Source organism: Varanus komodoensis, unplaced genomic scaffold, assembly GCF_004798865.1.
Source record: "Varanus komodoensis strain SLA01 unplaced genomic scaffold, ASM479886v1 scaffold22, whole genome shotgun sequence".
In the NCBI taxonomy this organism is placed as follows: Eukaryota; Metazoa; Chordata; class Lepidosauria; order Squamata; family Varanidae; genus Varanus; species Varanus komodoensis.
The window spans coordinates 5,656,886-5,677,199 of NW_025335606.1; the positions used below are offsets into that span (position 1 = coordinate 5,656,886).

The window sequence follows — 20,314 nt, forward strand, 5'->3', positions numbered from 1 at the left end:
AGAGAGAGAGAGAGAGAGAGAGAGAGAGAGAGAGAAAGAAGCAGAGTTAAAATGCATGACACCAGGATCAAGACATTAAGGCTTATTTCAGACTGCTGGATATGAAGACTAGAACCTCACAGAAAGGGATCCATGTCCCCCCTTGTCCCTAATTCTGTTGTGTGGTTTTAAGCAAGTGAGCGCTCCTTCGTTACACCATCTGTAAAATGGCAAGAATGATGGCCTGCCTCAAAGGGATGTTGTGAGGGCAAGCATTAGAAAATCAAAACATGTTCCCTTTATATTCACAGAAATCAAATTGAATGAAGTTAGGACTGGGGGAAAATCCTCTGTGAATTGAAAACTAATGATTAAGGAAGGTCATTGATGAAGATCTTTAGATTAGTATTAATGATGCATGAGGAAGGACAGGCAAGGTCTACGGACTATTGCTTCATTTTACATCCTCCTTCTCCACCTGAGCACCTGGCTGGCTGGCTGGCTGGGGATGATGGAAGTTGTAGTCCAACACTTCTGGAGGGCCTCCTGCCAGGAAAAGTCATTCCGCATCATTTAATTGACAAATGTGCCGCAGGGAGGGATAGATATTTATATTCTGCCTTTGTAGGTACTAATCATCTGCTTTCAGCATAAATCAGTAGAGAAATGGCTTGTGAAATATTCAAGTGCAGATCTAAACTATGCAAATGGTAGTGTGTGAGGAGATCTCTCTGCACAAATGCAAAATGGATGGAGATTGCCTCCAGTGAACAAGATGGTGGGCCTCTTAAATGGCAGGGTTTATTAGCACATTAGCAGTAATTGGTTTTCCATCAGAAAGCTCCACACTGGCCCATAATAAGGAAGACCGGGTCTTTTGGTTTTCCTCAGTGGTAAAGCCCACATGGAGCAAACCCAGCCATCGACTTAGATCCGTATCTAGCAGCTTTGTCTTTTGCCCAGCTTTAATCTGGGCAGATCTTTAATCTTTAATATGGATCTGCTTTGGCTGAGGCAGACTCCCATGTGTGATGCAATCCCAAAATCCAGGCCAAAAACCAGACAAGCAATCAAAGCCACGGTTTCTGTTCAGTAAGTGTCAAGGCATGGCTCAGTTACAGTTCAGGAGAGAGGCAAGCAGGAGGCCAAGGTTGTGTAGCATGGACCATCCATCATCAAGGGATGGCAAAGCTGAAGAACATCCTTGTTTCTGCACCAGCTGGGTGGACCTTGAAGGCTTATTTTGCCAGAGCCTGTTGAGCTCGACTCCAGGCTCAGCCACAGCTCTCCAGCCAGAGCTCTGTTCCTGAAGGAACATTTTCTCCTGAGCTGTCCCTCTCTGCAGGCAAGCATCCCTTCCCACAGGAGCCCTATCTGCCGGCTACTTGAGATGATGGCCCTCCTGGGGCAGGGTCCAGCCTGCTCCTGACAGAGGTGGATCTACACCAGAGGTGGACCTTTGTTGAGGGCTCAGGTTCTGCCTGATCTTCTGACATGGGTGGTATAAAGGGATCCAGATCTGGGAGCTCTGCTTCCTCCTCCTCCTTCTCCTCCTCCTCAGAGGAATCCACCAGCAGAAAAATGACAGTGCGAAAACTTCAAGCAGGACCACCTCATGTGGTGATAGGTAGAGGACTTTTGAGATCCTGTTTGTGTCTCCTTATCTCTCTAGAGTATAAGAAAATGCTGTAGCTGCTAGATATGGATTTAAAGTACCATCTGGTTTTGACCCATGGTTCTGTATGTCTGCGTTTGCTTATTTGAACGCAAAGATAGAAATTTTTTAAAACATAGCACCTGCTCTTTCTTTAATGACATTGGGCAATACTTGCAGAAATACATAATTCTGTTGTTCTTACAATAGGTGTATTTAAAAGCATTTTGAGCTGTTCTAATAAGATATCTGTGATAAACAGCAACAAGAATACTTAGGGCTTTTGGAAATACACATGGCAGAGCATTCTGACAACAGCTTCTGTTCATGTGAAAAATCCTGCTTCAGAGCTGGTCTGCTGGGGTGCTTCCAAGCTGGTTTCTGCTTTATAACCCACCAAAAAGGGGACAGCAACCTAAGTGGTGCATATAAATAACTTTAATATTCCCCTTCTTTGCGTGTCCAACAGGTTGAGAGCTGCCATGCATTCTTCTTTGAGGAATTGGGAGAAGGAGAACTCATTTCCCTTTCTGTCTACAACTTCCTGAATTGCTCTGCTAAGGAAAGGGTGTGTTACAGTTATTCATATGCAGCTGGGGACATTCCCTGTTGTGTGTTTTTGGAGCATAAAAACTCAGACCTCTTTGTCTTACAGCCACTGCAGAGAAGCCACATTAAACGCCCGCAAAATGCTGTACCACCTGCTTAGAGAAAACTGACTCTGAAATTTGGGGTGCATGATGCTGAAAAGCTAAGCAGTGCCACCTGTTCCTTCATTTCACCCACTTCTTTGCGGTTCACTTCCTTTCCATCACATGCAACCTCCAACAAGGCTCTGCTCTCCATCTCTGGGACCAACAAAACGGCCACCAGCAACTGCAGGCAAACAAGGGGTAAAACCAAAAGCTGGCCGGTTCCTCGAGAAGGCCATTGATGCCTGTGTCAGCGGGGCCCTTCATCCATGGCAGCTTTTATCCTGAGCTATGCACTGTGCTCCATGGTGATGAACCTATCTGGGGATGGACCTGAGTTCCATGGGTAGCTCTTATGAAGCTCCCGCTGCCCCAGGGCTCACCAGCCTCGTGTGCTACCACCTAGGTTCTGCAGCAAGAAAAGCAGTTTGTATCAGCATATCGGCACTGTGTCAAGAAGACAATGGCTTGGCTGCAGTGCAGCTTCCCGTTGCAGCTTGGGGGGGAGGGGTTAGAAGCTGCAACTGGTCCCAAAGAAGGCTGCTAGATTGCCAACTCAGATGGGATGCTGTGAGCATCTTATACCTGTGCTTAGCTCACTGTACTGGCTCCCGGGCCATTTCCAGCTGCAATGAAAACCCTGCATGGCTTGAGAACAGGTTCCATGACTGGTCCCCTCCTCCCAGCTCAGCCTCTTTGCAAATACTGATGCCCCTGGGACCACCAGACCCATGAGAGCGCCCCGCCTCTCTCTCTGCCTTTCTCCGCAGCTAGTTTACCGCCACGGATGTTCCTCCAGCCACACAGACGCACTCTGACTTACGCTGCCCTTCTCAAACTTATTGACGGTGTTCACGCTGTTCTGTAGGACGCGGTCCCCCGTGTCTCCCTGTTCCCCGATGAGACAAGCGAAGACATTGGCATCTGTCCCACTTCCACTCACTGTCCCTGTGTAGACCGTCACCCGGTACTTAATCACTGCAAAGGAACAGATTAATAAAATGAAATAAAACTGCCGCCATTGAGCCGCATGGCTTTCGCCCACATGGCAGAGGGCAGTCCCCTGGCCGCTTCTCGGCTCGTGGTTCCCATAGGCAATTCTACAGCTGTGCGCTTGTTTTGTATGCTTCTAGCACTCTATATTCGGTTGCCTTCCCAGAAACATAAAACCTTCCACAGGCCCCGAGCAACACTAAAGCATCGTGTTGTTGGGCGCCAAGCACACCTCATAAAAAGCATGCGGGTTTTTGCCCACCCACTGCTACTTCTGTTAGGCAAAATGCTGGGAATGCCCACAACCCCGTTGTGCCGTCCATGCGGTGGGAGCCCAAATGTGGATTCTATTCCAGCAGCCCTCTGCCCATGCTCCGTGTTCTGTGCTCAGTGGTGAACATACATGAAACGAACACAATAATAGCTCGGTAAAAGCGCACCATTCCATTCGAACTGGAGCTGCTTTAGTGGCAGGAGGAAAGGGAGAGGGACAGAAATGATTTTCCTCCTCTTACACTATCATTATGTAGATGTAATCCTGCTATTTGAAAACCATGTTTAGGAGCAAAACTTGAGTTCACGTGCTTTTTCTCTCCCTCCTCACCTGTCCAACAAAAATCCCCCTTTCCCGTCCCTTACAGCAATGCCAGTTGCAGAGAATGGGAGAGCCAAGATTGAGGCCCGTCACCTTGCATTCCCACAACGTGCGGATCCTCCAGTGCCAAGGTCTGCAAATTCAGCCTGAGCGGGAACTCAGGTCACCTGGTCACAGGGCAAGAGAGGAAAAGGAGTGGCGGGAATTGGCGCCGGAGAGGGAAAGAGCGAGTGGGAGGCCCTTGTGCTGGCCCCTGGTTGCCGAGTGCTGCTTGCCGAGATCCACCGTTGGGCCAAGAGGATGCGCTCGTAAAGGGGAGGCCCGAGCACTGCGGCACTCGCTCCCGATGGCCTCCTGCGCTCGGCAAACAGCACCCAGCCAGGGATGTGCTCAGTCCCTGGTAGCCAACCACTTCACACATGGATTAAAAATAAACTTCATCAAAGGTTTGTTGACATTTTAATCATAGCATTTGCAAGTCTAATCGTCCCTGTAATGTCTCGGGAACTGCTCCTCTCTGCATACTGATCAATGAGCAGGTTGGGGCTGTGGGGAGGGGGGTCGGTATCTCTCATCCCAAATCCCAGTGTCAGCTCCCTGCCTCCTGGAAGCGGTGCCAGATCAGCAACACACACGGGTGTGAGGTTACCACTCTTAGACAGCTCAGCTGTGTAGACCGAGGAGGGCTGATCCGTGCTTGGCCCAACCTCGGCCCCCAGTGTTTGCTGGTCCGAGTGAGCGCACACACCTGCCTGGGGACACAGATCAGGGAGGTGCACCCAGGTTCCGAGGGGAAGGGCTGGAGAAGGAAACCCTGCGATAAAAGGACGTTGTGAGCGAACTGCGGGAGGTGGTGCAGATAATGTGGAGGTGAAAGAGTGGAACAGTCCGTCTTCTGTCCCAAGCTCCCTTACAAGATAGTCAGGGCTATGTGTGTTTCATATGTTTCTAACAGCAGAGTCTGCATGTGCAGAGCAATAAACGTGCGAAGAATTCAGTATTGTAAGACCTTTCACTTTAAAAAAAGATGCCAGTTTTTCTCCTGATTGGAGACAGATATAGGCCTGGTGAAGTGCCTGGATCAAGCATGGAATGGGACCTGCTCCAAATGGAATGGCTGGAACAGTTGAAGCCTCTTTGGGGAGGGTGTTCAAGGATAGGCTGGACGTCCACATAGTAAGGCATGTCATGAGCAGAGCCGGCTGGAGCCAGGGGTCAGACTAGATGGCCCAGGAGACCCCTTCTGACTCGCTCTGTTTCTTTTTCTAAATCTAGCCTCCTTCACTGTTTCTACACTATCTCAATGGACAGCAGGCACCTTAAGAAACATCCTTTTTGGAATGAAGGCAGGACAAGATTAAGTACAAGGATGCCCATAATGAGTTAATTATGACATTTGCAACCCAGCCTTCTTGAAGGCACCCATGATAGCAAGAAGGTGTCACCCAGGAGCGCAGAAACTCAGGCCCGGAGGCCCAGACTAACCTAGGTGGGGGGCAAATATGGACATTGCCCCCAGTAAACCCACCTCTATTGCTCTAAGCACACCTTGGTGGCTTCCCCGCTTTGTGCAGTTCCCCCTCTAAGAACGTCCTTTCTCAGGCTTAGTTATTGGGAGCCAGAACTTGCCCAGCTCGGATTCTTGGCATTTTGGACTGCAGTCCTTTTGCCTTCAGCTCCACACAGCAAGAGCTTCCCATGAAATGGGATTCATCCCTCAAGCTGCAAGAGGTTCCCTTAGTTCGCCCGAATGGCCCTGGCATTCCAGACCTGTTGTCTTTTCCGCTGATGTCTCAGCACAATCACTGGATGTCTGATAAAAGCCAGTGAAGAGATGCTCTGCGAATCATCCCACCACAGGTGCCTGCAAATGCATCAGTGCCAGTAAAGCTGAGCAAAGCATGCAAGGGCCCCTGTTCCCCTGCCTGTCTAGGAGAACTGCTTCCAGTTCGCAGGCTGGGTTCCATTTTGGAGAAACCCCCGTGAGCATCATTCCAATGGCAGGCAGGACTGAAAGCAGAAGGGAGTAAGGCAAAGGCAGTGAGGCCGAAATGCCAGCATATTTTAACTTTCTAAATGTTAGAATAGGGAAAAGCTGCAGCAAAGCTAGGGGACAACCAGACGGTTGGTGGCTGGAGAACGGGGGTGGGAGCAGGGGAAGGAGGAAGGCCGAGTCGGAGCAACCTGGAATGCTAGACTGGGACCCCCAAAGGGACAGGCGTGGGCCCCAGGTTGAGGGGGTGCACGCCTGCTCTCGGCAACGCTTGCACGAACTTACCGTTCATTGCTATAGAATCCTCTTTCTTCTTACCTGGTTCCACTTCAGTGACCAGGGGGCCTTCAGCAGCGAGTTCCCGCACAATCTCGTTATCATCTTCATTTATATCCAGCCAACGGCCGCAGTTGAACGTGTACTTCTCTTTGGTCAGGGTTTTCAAAAGAGTCACCTTTCATCAAACCAAAATGGCACCAGAATTCACAAAGTTAAAAGTGAATGAAAGAGGCTGGGGGGGGGGGGCGGATGAGGAGCCCAGACACAGGGCAAGTTACCAAACAAGTGTAGGCTCAGTTAGATCACCAGGGGAAAATGACAGTGACGGGGTTAGATCACAAGGATGGATCACAAGAGGCAAGATCCCCTGGCTGGGCCACCCGCAGAGAAAAACCGTTGGTCAAAATGGTATTTACTTCTATTTCCTCTCCTCAGTTAACTGGACTTTCAACTAAATATGTTTTCAACATCCTTGTTTTCAAGAAGAGCCAGGGTGTTCCAGAGGAAACAACACATGCCATAAATCTATTTTAGTGTCATTAATAGCAGAGCTGCAGGATATGTCTGGCCCGGGGATCAAATCCAGCCTCTAGGGATTCCTCAAGTGGCCACCTCTAGGGTTCTGTGAGGAAGCCCCCGAGGGGTGGGGATCCATCAGGTTTCCTGCGCTCTGCGGATCCCAGTCTGCTTTGCAGAACCCAAGTTCCTGGCAAGCACAGGTATGTGAGGGGGTGTCACATGGAGGGGGGTAGAGAGCTGTTTTTCCCTGCAGAGGAAGGCAGGATGTGCTCCAATGGAGCCAAGCTCAGGGAGCCAAGGTTCAATTTGGATGCCAGGAAGCACTGCCTGACAGTCAGGACCCCAAGGGTGTGGAATGGGCTTCCACAGGCAGAGGTTGAGGCCCCATCGGTGCAGGTGTTCAAGGATAGGCTGGACGTGCACATGGTGGGCATGTCATGAGCAGAGCCGGCTGGAGCCGGAGGTCAGACTAGATGGCCCAGGAGACCCCTTCTGGCTCGCTCTGCTCCTCTGTTCCTATGTCCTTCAGCTGCCCTTTGGGTTGCTGCACTTGGTGGGGAAGATTGCCAGTTGCACAGTGGGGGATTTGTGAGTATTTGTGGACTTCCTCTCAGCTGAGCTTGCTTTACAGGGCTGGAGCCGGCACGAGAAGATAGATGTGGATGGCGGAGGGAGCGATTCTGATCAGGCTCATCCCAACCCTGGCCACATCCCCTTTCCTTGGTCCCAATCCTTTCCCACTACTGGAACACAGTCTCCAAAGGCTTCTCCAAAACCAAATCAGCCCTTGAACTGAGAGCGGTCCAACACACTGGTTTACACTGAGAATGCCTAAGCCAGTCTAGCCACCTTCCAGATGGGTTGGACTGGGACATGCTGACTGGGAATGATAACTTTGGTATTAAAGTCCAAAACATCTGGAGAGCAACGTGTTGAGGGAGGCTGATTTAAGCAATCAAAGACACCTGGATCCCCAAAGAAAGGGTTAGGGTTAGGGTTGAAATAGCTTGAGGAGTGGGGAGATGAAAATGCAGGCTACCCTGCCCAGTTTCTGCTCCTGACTGCCCCCTCCAAAGTTGTCTTCCTTGGAAGAACAGACTGTTGCAATTTTGCTGCGGGCATTTACCTTTGTAGCATGGCCCTGTGAGGTTTAAATAACAACCCAAAGTATTCATCAGCTGCATCAGCGCTGGAATAAATGACTGGAATTCTGAAATAAGCAATGACATTCGTCCACTTAAAGTATAATTTTGAATACAAATCTATCATGCGCAAAACCACATCGGCCACTATTCTGTCTAAAATAGCACACAGCAAGGTGGTCCAAACATAAATCAAATATTAGTGGAAAAAAGTGGAAAAAATCTTTGGTACCTCTCCTAAGTAAAAAAAAAAATCTGGGAAAAGAGCATTGGTCAGAATTCCAGCTCTTGGGATTGAGAATAAAATTTTGACCCATTTCAAAATTCTACAGGAAGACCAACATACATGAACAATGCCTAATGAATTTTGTCAAAGGTCTTTTTAGCAACCAAAGAAGCAATAGCAGAATGTTTTTAAATAAAGAATGTGAGAGAAAAACAGACCTGACAGATGTATCCATCCAGGGCTAGGCTTTAAGAGTTTTTAAAGCTCTGGGTTTGAATCCCTGTGTTTTCAACAGAAAATGGGATTGCCACCTCCCTGCTCAGAGATGCGTGAGGAATCCATCCATTGGATTCCCTGGTTCGGCTTCCCGGACGCTGGTCCACTTGCAGCGGCCCCATGTGCAAGTTCCTAGAGAAGGCTCCCAGCATCTCTTCTCTGCAAATGAGGCTCACGCATCGCACAAGCAGTGCGCCTCTTCCATGCCGGGGGGAGCCACCACTGGCTGCCCATGCAGGGAAGAAGGTTGGTCACCTGGAAAGGGGCTTGGCACACCTGCTCACTGTGCCCCTGCTCTGCTCCCAAAACCAGCCAGTCGGGAAGACAGTGGGCTGCCAGGAAGAGCACCTGGCCTGCCCGTTCACAGTGCCCAGTGCTGCCCCTAGTGGGAAAGCAGGGAATGGCACCCGGCCCGCCCACTTACAGCACCCCATTCTGCATCCTGCAGCTGCTCTCTGGGAAACTGCACCTGATAGGGAAGGCTGCTGCTTATGGGTCCACGAGCACCTGCAGAGTTCCTCCTGGCTCAGCTCGCTTGGCAGGGCTGGGAAGTGCATGTGAGGAAGTCCAGGGATGCTGGAGGGACAGACCCCAAAGGGGTTTGCCCTCAACCCCCGGCAGGCTCCTCCTTTTGGAAAGCTGCGTATTTGACACCCACCCACTAAGAGCAGCTCAGGAGGCCCTTCTGCAAGAGTCGCTCCTCAGGGAGACGAGACGGGTGGCAACCAGGTGAAGCGCTGCTGCTCCCCATCTTTGGAACTCCCCCCCCCCCGGGGAAATTCACCTGGAGCCATCTTTATTTTCTTTTTGGCACCAGGCAAAAACATACCTTAAAAAATACTTAGCCCTATGAATGCTGGTAGTATTTTTATATTATTGTTTATTATTGATGTTTTAATTGTCTGTTGCTTTTAAGAGTTTTTAATATGTTGTTATTTATATACATGTTTAATGTGTTGCTTCACTATGTTTAATATGTAGTTCTAAGCTGCTTAGGAAAGCATTTCAGCAGTTAATAGGCGGCATATAAATATGTACATAAATACATACATAAATGTTACATAGCAGGCAAGTACAAGATGTGACAACTGAATTCGGCCAGGGCAGATGGGTGAGAATTTTGTTTCGGCTTTTTTGTGATACGAATTTACCAAAGAACCCGAAGTGGCTTACCTGGCTCCATTTTATTCTCACAACAACAACCCCGTGAGGCTGGTTAGGCTCAGAGGGAGTGCCTGGCCCAAAGTCACTCAGGGAACCTCATGGCCAAATAGGGACGAGAGCCTGGTTCTCCCAGGTCCCCAGTCCAGCACTCCTGCCCTCACTGCCCCTCACGCAGAAGAAGAGAAAGACTGACAGAACCATATCATAGAGCAGTAGAGCCAGAAGGGGCCAGTGCAGGACTCCCAGCTCAACCATCCCTCTGAGATGGCTGCCCAGCTGCCTCCTGAATGCCTCCAGTGTGGGAGAGCCCACCGCCTCCCTAGGCATGGGCTCCATTGTCGTGCTGTTCTAACACTCGGGACGTTTTTCCAGATATCTAGCTGGAATTCTGCAACTCAAGCCCCTTGTTCTGCACCCCACACTCTGGGATGACGGAGAAGATATCCTGGCCTTCCTTTTTGTGACAGACTTTTCAGTACTCCCAGAGTGCTAATCTATCTCCCTTCAGGCTTCTCTTCTCGTGGCAGACAAGAAAACCATTTATCCAGTCAGGACACTCTTATAATTGGTTCAGGCTGCAATTCTGTTCTTAAGTAAACACATAGGGTTACACAGTAAGGCTGCAATCCTAAACTGAATTACTACTGAACTCTGAGGGACTTGCTTCTAAGCAATTATGTTTAGGACCATGCTGCAAAAGATCTGTATCTGAATAACTGGCAAAACACTGCAGTCCTATTAAAGTCTTTGATAAGAGAATGAATGGAGAATCCTTTGCAGCAGGACTTTCCTCCAGGAGTGGAAGTGGCAGCAAACCAAAACTAATGAGCTAAGAATGAGTGCCTGGAACCAGTCTGCCTCCGCAAGGTCTCAGGGTTTACTAACCTCCAACAGGATCCTCTACACTTCCACGTAGCACAAAAAGTGGGCAGAAACCTATCAAATCAGAGACCCAGAACCAAGCTCGATGAACAATTTGACCTGATTTAAAAAGGTCATTTGTCTTTGCTGTTGCAAATGGTTCTGTAGCAAAAGGAGTATCTTCCTGTTCCATGACTATCTGAAGCAGAGTTTATAAATAGCCTGCTATTCCACTGTGCAGCAAAAACACTTGATAATGGGAACACAATCAATCATCTTGAGGCTCTGTCCTTACTGAAACAAAATAAGTTTCTAGTCCTCATGTTTAGCATGCCTGTGCAACGCCTGTCGATCTTGGATAGTAGAATATGCACTTAAGCACCTTGCCTCTCCCTAGAAATGGCAGAAATGGTCATGAGCTAGTTCCCTTTCCTGTCTCCTTCTGGTTATCAAACTCAAGATAATGATATGAAGTGCAGTTCTTTTACTGAAACTTAAAAGATTATAGAACAGTATCAGTTCTAAATATCCTTTTACCATAGCTGAGGGAGAAGCCTCTGCCCATGTAAAGAGTAGAATCTAAACTGGAAGGCTCCCCTTGGTCCCTCTGGCTGCACCACCAGGGGGGCTTTGACTGCTGGAGAGCAAGAGGGCAAGAATAGCAGAGATGCTGTGCCTGGGCAGCTTGTTTCTCCCATCGCTTCCTGGGTCAAGGATTGGGCCTCACATCTGCTCCCGCTTCCACCATGAAAACCTTTGTGCACCTTCCAAAGCAAGCTGATTCTGCCTGAGAAGCGTCACTAAGCAGCTTTAAAACTCCCAAGCCCTCGCCCTCCACCCGGCAGCTCAGAATCAGACAAATCTACCTGAATGGATTGCAATGAGCAGGAGATAAACCTACTTTTTACCAAGCAATATCTGTGATAAGCATATGTAAGCAACAGGCCACAAACACTAGAGCAATCTACGCCTTTTCTTTCATCCAAATAATTTATACAATTCAGTTATTTCTAGAGCACAAGCTTTGATTCCATCTGAGACTTTGGGACAGGACTTTTGTTGGCTCTTACTGATTCAAACCTGAGTCCACATTCAGAAACCAAATGCTCAGACCCTCCACGGAAAGGGTTCCCTGAACATGCGAGTACGAAAACCAACACCACATCTTGGCTTCAGTGTTAGACATGGGTGTGAATTCATGGGAACAAGCATAAACAGTGGTGCCTTTCACACATTGCCCAGAGCTCAAGCGACCTTTACCTTGTGCAGGTGCCAACCAGCAAACGGGCTCCGTTTCTCATGCCATATCCGGATTTTGTACATTGCTCCTAGGTCTGGGAGCTCAATCTGTGTGAACAAGGAGAAAACGTTTTTGTGGGAGGTTCTTACTAGGCTGGGCACAGTCTGCTGGGAAGTTGTCCTGCTAAGCAAACTCTGCTCCTGCCCCCACATCCCAAAACATCTTGCTTTCAGCTGTGAAGTGGTGAGATTAGTATTTATTTATTTAAGGCTTTATAGACTGTCCATCTACTAGAGTCTTGGGACGGTTTACAACAAAACAACAGATAAAATAGAGCACAGCATCCAGTAGTTCAATATTATAAAAACCACATTGAAACCGATTCAACATTAAAATGATGGGAAAATAAAAAGGGGTTTGCCTGGCGCCGAAAAGAAAAATGCGTTGGCACCAGGCGAACCTCCCTGGTGCTTGCTATGATGGTCCCCACAGTCCCACCCACAAGGAGAATCTAGAATTACAGGTAGGTATGTTGATCTGGAACAGTAAACCCATTTCAGTTCTTGTCACCTCTAGGAAAAGCAGCTCTTTTCTAAAGCTACCAGGTCACAATTGCCAGTGCCAGACCAAGCCACCCAACAAAAGATTGTTGCAAGAAAAATATATCCTTCCTCCTCTGCTACTGTGAGGATTGTAGCTAAGGGAAGAGAGGGGAAGGAAGCCTCCTGGGCCATCTAGTCTGACCCCTGGCTCCAGCTGGCTCTGTTCATGACATGCCTACCATGTGCATGTCCAGCCTATCCTTGAACACCCTCACCGATGGGGCCTCAACCACCTCCCGGGGCAGCCCATTCCATAACCTCGGGGTCCTAACTGTCAGGAAGTACTTCCTGGCATCCAAATTGAACCTTGGTTCCCTTAACTTCACTCCATTGGAACGTATCCTGCCCACCTGTGCAGGGGAGAACAGGTCTCTACCCACCTCTGTGTGACACTCCCTCACATATCTATATGTCGCCAACAGATCCCCTTGGAGTCTCTTCCTCTCGAGGCTGAAAAGACCCAGCTCCCTCAGTCTCGCTTCATACGGCTTTCCCTGCAATCCGGCCACCATTCTTGTGGCCCTGTGCTGCACCGCTTCCAACTGGAAATATCCTTCCTGTAATGAGGAGCTCAGAACTGAACACAATACTCCAGTTGTGGGCACACCAGAGTCATACAGAGTGGCAGTGATACCTCTCTCGATCTAGAAGCCACGCTTCTGGCTATGCAACCAAAGGTGGCCTTTGCCCTCTTAAGATCCAATGGGAAGCAAGGAGTACATATGCAAGCTAAGAAACCATACCATGAATTTGTCAATTTGTCCAGCTTCAAAGTTATCAGAATTATTGTCCAGTTTCATCTCGTCCGACTTTCCTTTTTTACCATAAATCTGGAGGAAGATGGGGGCGTCAGTCCCTGCACCCTTAATGTCACTTGTCCAGATCCACAGAGACCAAGGATTTTCTGCACAGTCACGCAAAATAAATAAATAAAAATTAAGGAAGAGCACTGATGCGGGGGAAAGGCATCACCCAAACTAAGAAACACCAGCTGCCAATGAAACAAGTGTCCTTCCTTTTCCTGGCAGCCCTCTCTGCGCCTTTAATGGCTGTACGGTGTGCAGGTGTTCAACAGGTGCACCTTTCCATGTCCTCACTCTCAGTCAGGAAGGCCATTGCACCATAATGGCCGAAAAGCACCTGGTGTGGGGAGTTTGGGATGGTCTGACGGGAGCCTGGACCAGAGAAAGTGAAACTCAGGCCGTGGCTAAGCCAGGCACATGCTGGTGCCCAGTCCTCACCAGTCCTCTTCTGGCCTGGACCACTTTGGACTGCAAACAGGGGCTCAAAAAGAAAAAAATGGGTGGAGTGGAGTCTTGCACATGAAAACAAGGCGTGTCAGGCCGGAGACAAGCTTTTCTCCCTGGCATGCTTGCTTTCTCTGCAGAAGTGCTTTTTGAGGAGAGGGTCGTCGGGAAGAATGTTGATCCCTGAGAGCACCCGCCTCCCGTCTGCAGTGGCACAACCCAGACGGAGGGGAGAAGGACTCAGTCGAACCTACTTCTTGAAGCTGTCATGGGGACAAAATGGGGGAGCCCAATATCCGCTGCTGGGAGGTTGCCGGGAATGTTGTGTGAGCACAGCCTGGCTGAAGTGAGTCCCGTGGCTTCCACGGGAAGCCTTGGCAAGGGGCGCAGCTGAGAGGCCTTCGGGCGGACGTCTCGCAAAGGGCCGGGAAGGCGTGTGCCAGGCCAGGCGGCCAGGAGGGTAAGACGACAATGCAAGCCGACCCATTGTTTGCCAGCAAAAGGTCAGCAATTACTCGGGGCCACTGCTTCCTGCTCGTTTAATATACAACGGCCACGGAGGAATTGCACCGTCAATAGCAGGCAGGGTTGCTAATACGGCTGTTTAAAGGTCATAAATGCTTTGGCTGAATGGACTGTGCCGCTGAGATAAAGTGCTTGTAACATTAAGAAATGTTTGCAGGAACGAGCCTGGTTCTTGTGGAATCGCTTCTTAAGCAGGGTGGACAATGCACTGCAGGGGCATCTCGGCTTGACAAAGCTCCGGCCGATTTTAGAAAGCATCTGTTGTACAAAGGTGATAACCGGGGAGTGAGGCAGGCAGGCAGTATGCATTTCCCCACCAGTTGCAAACCGCATGCAACTTTTCATTCCTGAAGAAAACATTGCTTCTGGGGAGAACAAACATTTTGATGCTGCTGGGTACGTAGAATGCTTCTAGATCCTTCCATAGCAGGTCGAAGAGCCGCTAGGAAGCAGTTCTGTGCACGGTTAGCCACTGAGAGCCACTGTGGTGTAGTGGTTAAGAGCACAGGAACAGGCTCAGGAGCCTTGAGTTCTCCTCCCCACTCAGTCATGGGGCCCACTGGGTGACTTTGGGCCAGTCACGGTCTCTTGGCCTGACCTCCCTCACAAGGTTGTTGTTGTGAGAATAAGACTGAGAGCAGGAGGAGAATTATGGCAGCCTCCATGAGTTCCTTGAAAGGAAAAAAGGCAGGATTTTTAATTAAAAATATTTATTTCTACAAAATTAAAAAGTCCCACAACTCCCAACATCCTCTATCCAGCATGCACTTTCCCCCTAGCTAAAGAAACATAAGATAGTGCCCTTAGACAACTCAAAATTAATGATACATCATCTTTAACAAACATCGTCAGAAGTGACAAGGCTTTTGCATGAGAGAAGACCCAGGTGATATACAGGGCTCAGTCCTGGGCCCGGACACAATTTAGCTGCCTTTTGGATCACACTTAAAAAAGTAAACATAAGATAGTTCTTAGTGCACAATCCTAGGACTGCTAGACCAATTCCAGATGGCCATAGGAAAATTTGGAGAAATGCAGAAATGTGCTGAACTGTTGGCGTTCGGATGCTGAAACCAGAGAGTTGGCATTGTGGAGGCGTTCCAGGGGATGGGTATGGGAGGAAGGGGGCTCAGCTGGGTTCTGGTGAGTTCTGGTAGCCCCTCAGCCTGTGCTCCTCAGAAGACTTAAAGGTAAAGGTTTCCCCATAACATTGAAGTCCAGTCATGCCTGACTCTAGGGGGCGGTGCTCATCTCTGTTTCCTAGCTGGGGGAGCCAGCATTTGTCCACAGACAGTTTCCGTGGTCATGCGGCCAGCGTGGCTAAACACCGAGGTGTATGGAATGCTGTTACCTTCCCACCAAGGTGGTACCTATTTATTTACTTGCATTTATATGGTCCTGCAAGGTTGCCAGGAGCTGGGACAAAGAATGGGCGCTCACCCCATGTGCAGATTCAAACTGTCAACCTTTCGATCAACCAGCCCAGCAGCTCAGCAGTTTAAACCACTGCGCCACCTGCAGTCCCTCTCAGAAGACTCAGAATTGGGCCAGATGAGTGAGCAGAAAGACTTTGCTACCATGGTCCTTGTGCCAGCTATAGGATGCCAGCAACTCTCTGGATAACACTGAAGAGGATTTTGGAACGTTACGCTTATTGCAGCCAGTTAGCAACTCACAGGTCCCCCTGGTTTGTCTTGTATATTGTTTTTTGGCCTTTCTCGGCCCCTTTAGTAATGGCTGAACATCGCTGTGGTGAGTAGATAGTGGGGAGAGCACCAAAATCTTTCCCACTTTTTTTAACAGCAAGAAACAGTTATTATGATCTCTGCACTGTATCATTTTCCATTCACTTTTAAAGACTGATTTTAAAGTGACCAGGCCTGAGGGTAAGATGGAGGGTCAGTTGGGGAAAGTAGACAATTATGTTCATGAGGATCTATACATGATAGGAGAGGAGAAAACTGAATTGCAGTAGAACCAGGGTAGTAGGGTTGAGGATAGAGGACCTTCTGTGCAAAGTAGAGACATGTGGGAATTTTGTTCTCGCACGCAAAATATGTGAGCATGCCCCATTCGATGCTTGCAGCGTGAAGACATCTGCCAAGAATATTTGTAAATGTTTGAGTCCATGCTTGCATTTATCTCATTCCTGATTCCCGAGTCTATTTGTACTAATGTTCCAATTTGCAAAGATTTCCTCAGACCTACTTTAGCCTAGGATATTTGAAACCTCAGCAAATTAGGAAAACTGCACTCATTGGGAAACTAGAATAAATCTCCCATTGGATCATGGTTTGATTTGTGTATGGTTTCCATTGTACTGTTCCTTAGCCCATTCCTAGCACATCATGTGCCCTGATCCAGATGCATAGGTTGATTTTCTGTATTCCCCCAGCATATTTCAAAAGCCTCCCCCCACCAAAATTCTATTCTTCCTTAACACAAAAAGGAGTATAAATCTAAACAAAAGTCCGTAGAAAGTGCTTAAGTGAGATGAGGACAAGAGCACACCGTTAGCAAGCACTGAAGCCTTCCGCTCTCGGATACCTACTTTTCAGTCTCTTCTGACGCAGCGAGACCATTTCATAGAGTTCCCGTTCAACCAGTCCGTCTCCTTCATCCTCATCTAGCCACTTCCCACAGGGGAAGGTTTGTTCAATCCCTGTAAATGGACAATACACCACCACCTGGCAGGGGGAGACGAGCCAGAAAAGAACAGTGTCAGGGGAGGTTATTTATGTTTATCTTTGTCCTTTCCATCTAGATGAGACCTAATGCGTGATCATCGTGAGTACAAGCAAAGTTCCGAAATTAGAGGAAGGGAAGGGCTGACGCAGGGTTATTAGGGAACTGAGTTACAGAACCTTGACTGTTAATTTTTAAATTAAGGCTTTTAATTAGCTATATCCACAGATCTGAGGAACTCACAACCCTGGGTTTAACCAGGAGTTTGTGCCATTCCAACTCCATACCAATTAATGCAAATCTGGTCCAAATTGACAGTTTTGTCCTTGCTGCACAGTCCCAAGGGTGCCTTAAACCTCCTTTCTGAGACCGCAGACGATCCAGTGACTTCATGGGCGCACAACTGATTTCTGCTTAAGACTGGATGTCCCAGGGCATGTATGGGTGAAATCAGATTTGCAACACGTGTTCTTTCATTAGATGGATCCCATTAGCATTAAATGGCTCGCCCGATGGCATCGTATCCAACACGGCCAGCAGGAGTTTTTCTCAAGTGCTCCAGGTCACGCTGGCCACACTGCGAATGGGAAAAACAGTCGCACAGCCCTCTGGGGCTCTCCTCACCTTCTCGCAATACCAGCCAGAGCTGACGCCCGCGTTATCATGCCCGATGGAGACGCGACTCAGGGGACTAAGAAGAGCAGCGATCTCGACGTTGAAAAGGTCTGACCGGGCACGCTCGAATTCGCCGCCTTCCAGGAATATTTTCCCACTGTTTTTCAGCCCTTTGGAGCCATGCATGACGATGTGGATCTTGGAGTTTGTACCAGCTCCTCTGATGTCTCCTGTTACAACAGCAACGTTATAAACGATCCCTGGATGGTGGGAGGTGGGTCAGACACAGACAGTGCAATGAGGAACGAGTTGTTTATGAGACTTGCATGCCGCTTCCTACTCCAAGTGAGTCTCTGGGAGGCTCACAACACTTAAAGTTACACACACATTAAGACGAGAAAGCTAATAAGAACAATCCATGCCATTAAAAACCATGAGCTGTCAGCAAAAGCACAATAAACAAATAGGCCATTGTGTGTTCTCACTGGGGGGAAACCACAAAATGATACCTTGTTACAGCCATTAAAATCAGTTATTAAAATTTATTGTTAAAGTGCTCCGACAAGAGAAATGTTTTCACTTGGAGCCAGAAAGAGATTAATGTCAGCGACAGGTGAATTTATCTGGGGAACTCATTCCACAAGTGGCGGGCGGCCACCAAGAAGGCCCTTCTGCTATTTGCTATCCTTCTATCTCTTTGAGGGATGGCTCCTTTAGAAGGAGCTCCTGACCAGATCTTAGTCATCAGGTAGGTATATACGAGAGAAGGTGGACCTTTAAGTAGCCAGGTCTTAAGGTAGCTAGAGTTTTATAGGTCAAAACAAGCACTTTAAATTGGGCCGAACTGGTAACCAATGTAAATTGTAAAGAATTGGTCCCACATGGGCTTGCAAGGTACTGCCAGTTATCAAACACACAGCCTGATCCTGAACCAGTTGAATTTGCTGGACTGTCTTCAAAGGCTGCCCCACACAGAGTGCATTACAGTAATCTAACCTAGATTTTACCAGTGCTTGCATAACTGTAGCAAGACTCTGTCTGCCCAGGTAGCGGCAAAGTTGGTAAATTCACTGCAGCTGAAGAAAGGTGCTGCTGGTCACCGAGTCTACCTGTGCTTCCAAAGACAGTCCTGGGTCCAGGAGCACCCCCAAACTGCAGACGCTGTCCTTTAGGGGGGATACAACCCCATCCAGGATGGGGTGATGGCCCTCCAAGCTGCCACCAATGGCACACTTCGCATTTCCTCTTTTGTAACTCTGCACAAGTTCCTCACCACTCGGTTTCATGTTTATAACTTGCTATATGTCATGGGATCCGACAAACACAGGTTTATCATTCAGTGGCCTAATCAATTAAGGAAATGGCCTTTTTTCTATCGATGAAGATATATCTAAAGGCTTTTAACAGCAAAATGATTCTGGCCTAAATGAAGCTTGATGGCTTTCGACCATTCCTCTCTTCTAGCCGCTGCACGTGTCCCGCCTGTTTGGGTTGGGAATGGAGGCGAGCACTGACCGAATGCAGCCCCAAAGGGGACAAAACTCAGATTTGTTCTGTTGGGCTTGGCCACCAGCTTGGAGTCTTCAGGGCCAGGATGTGGGCCGCAAGAGACAAGACAGAGACACCGGGCCAGTCAACAGAACCTGGGCAAAGCAGAGTGCCAAGTCCCATGGTGAGGTTCAGTAGCAAAGTCCAAGGTGTAATCAGAGCAGGCCAGGGTCAGGCACCAGCCGGCCCATGGAGGTGCAGGGAGGAATGAGAGACAGCCGGAATGCAAGCTTCGGCCTTGTTTCCTGAACCGTGCCTTGAGGATCAGTGTTCCATCTCGCTGCCCCTTGGACTCCCGTTTGCCTCTGCCTGGACAGCATCTGGCTGCATAGCCACACTTCGTCCATGGCTTGTTCTTTGACCGCTCCTGCCTGCTGGATTCCTGAATGGATGGCATCGTCATGACTTTGTCTGTCCATCTTGCGAGTGTGCTTTCGGAATTGTCACACAATGCAGAGTCCGATTCAGCCAAAGCAGGGCAGTGCTGAGGCTCAAGGAAGTGCAAAATAATGCAGCAACGGCAAAGAGTCTGGGGGCAGAATGGTATTTTGCAGGAGGGAAAAATGCTTCTGTATGTGACTTCAGAAGCAAAGGGAAAGTCTTGCTTAGTTTCCACCTAGCGCAAGCCAAGAGCGCTGGACAGGGGGTCCTTATTCCGCTGTCTCCTCAGCGGCTTCAGCGCATGGCACAGGCAGCTCATCTGTATTTATTCAATGGTTCATCTATCATTGCCTGTTCAATAAGCGTGCCAAGAATTGTGACCTGATCCCATGCTTGCCTCTAGATTGCCCTAGACAGCCACATGGTGTGGTGGTGAGATGCTGGACTGGGGACCCAGGGGATCTGGGTTCAAGTCCCCACTCAGCCATGGAGCTCACTGGGTGACTTTGGGCCAGTCACGGACTCTCAGTCCAGCCTGCCTCACAGGGGTGTTGTGAGGACCTTGGGTTCCTTGCAAGAGGGAAAAGGTGGGGTATAAATACAGTGTAATAATAAATAATAACGATACGATGAGGATGAAGCACACATACAAATGATGCCTCCAAGCTGTGAAATGGGTACAACCCGGTACAACTTTTTGTTTGGGTTGGGGGTTTTTATTTTTAAGCCTCGCGGGGATGACCTGGGGAAGGAGAGCGCCAAAGCTGCCCTTCACCTGGGGTACCGTGTCAGTCAAGGCCTGGCCCTGCTCAGGACTCAGGGCTGCAGGACAGCCACCTGCCCCTCCAAAGGCTGCTTGGACTTCAAGGCAGGCAAGGCAGCAAAATTCCAGGTGAGCTGTGGCAGCTGGTTTTTCCTGCAGCAACATAATTTTAAGTAAAGCACACATGTCAGCTTGTCCTTGCAAGCGCATCACTTCTCTTAATGCTGCCCGTGGCAGATTGTAAATATGGTAGTTTTCATTCTGTGGAGATTTCACCTTGTTAAATTGTGTATAACTCCGAAAAGGAACCAGCAGGGGTCTTCCCACAGTGATAG

The 20,314-nt window shown here is 48.9% G+C and overlaps 1 protein-coding gene across 9 annotated transcripts in view; it reads right to left on the bottom strand.

Moving 5' to 3' along the window:
- Positions 1-20,314, bottom strand: part of LOXHD1 (lipoxygenase homology PLAT domains 1) — a 191,111-nt gene that overhangs the window by 125,568 nt on the left and 45,229 nt on the right. For 8 of the 9 annotated variants that reach the window (XM_044431528.1, XM_044431523.1, XM_044431530.1 and 5 more), the window contains 6 exons: positions 17,297-17,547; positions 16,539-16,674; positions 12,959-13,119; positions 11,634-11,720; positions 6,225-6,360; positions 3,149-3,303 (listed from right to left, as the gene is read on the bottom strand). In XM_044431528.1, coding sequence (XP_044287463.1) covers positions 3,149-3,303; positions 6,225-6,360; positions 11,634-11,720; positions 12,959-13,119; positions 16,539-16,674; positions 17,297-17,547 — 926 coding nt within the window. The remainder of the gene's footprint in view (positions 1-3,148; positions 3,304-6,224; positions 6,361-11,633; positions 11,721-12,958; positions 13,120-16,538; positions 16,675-17,296; positions 17,548-20,314) is intronic. The other variant, XM_044431521.1, reaches the window with a different exon arrangement.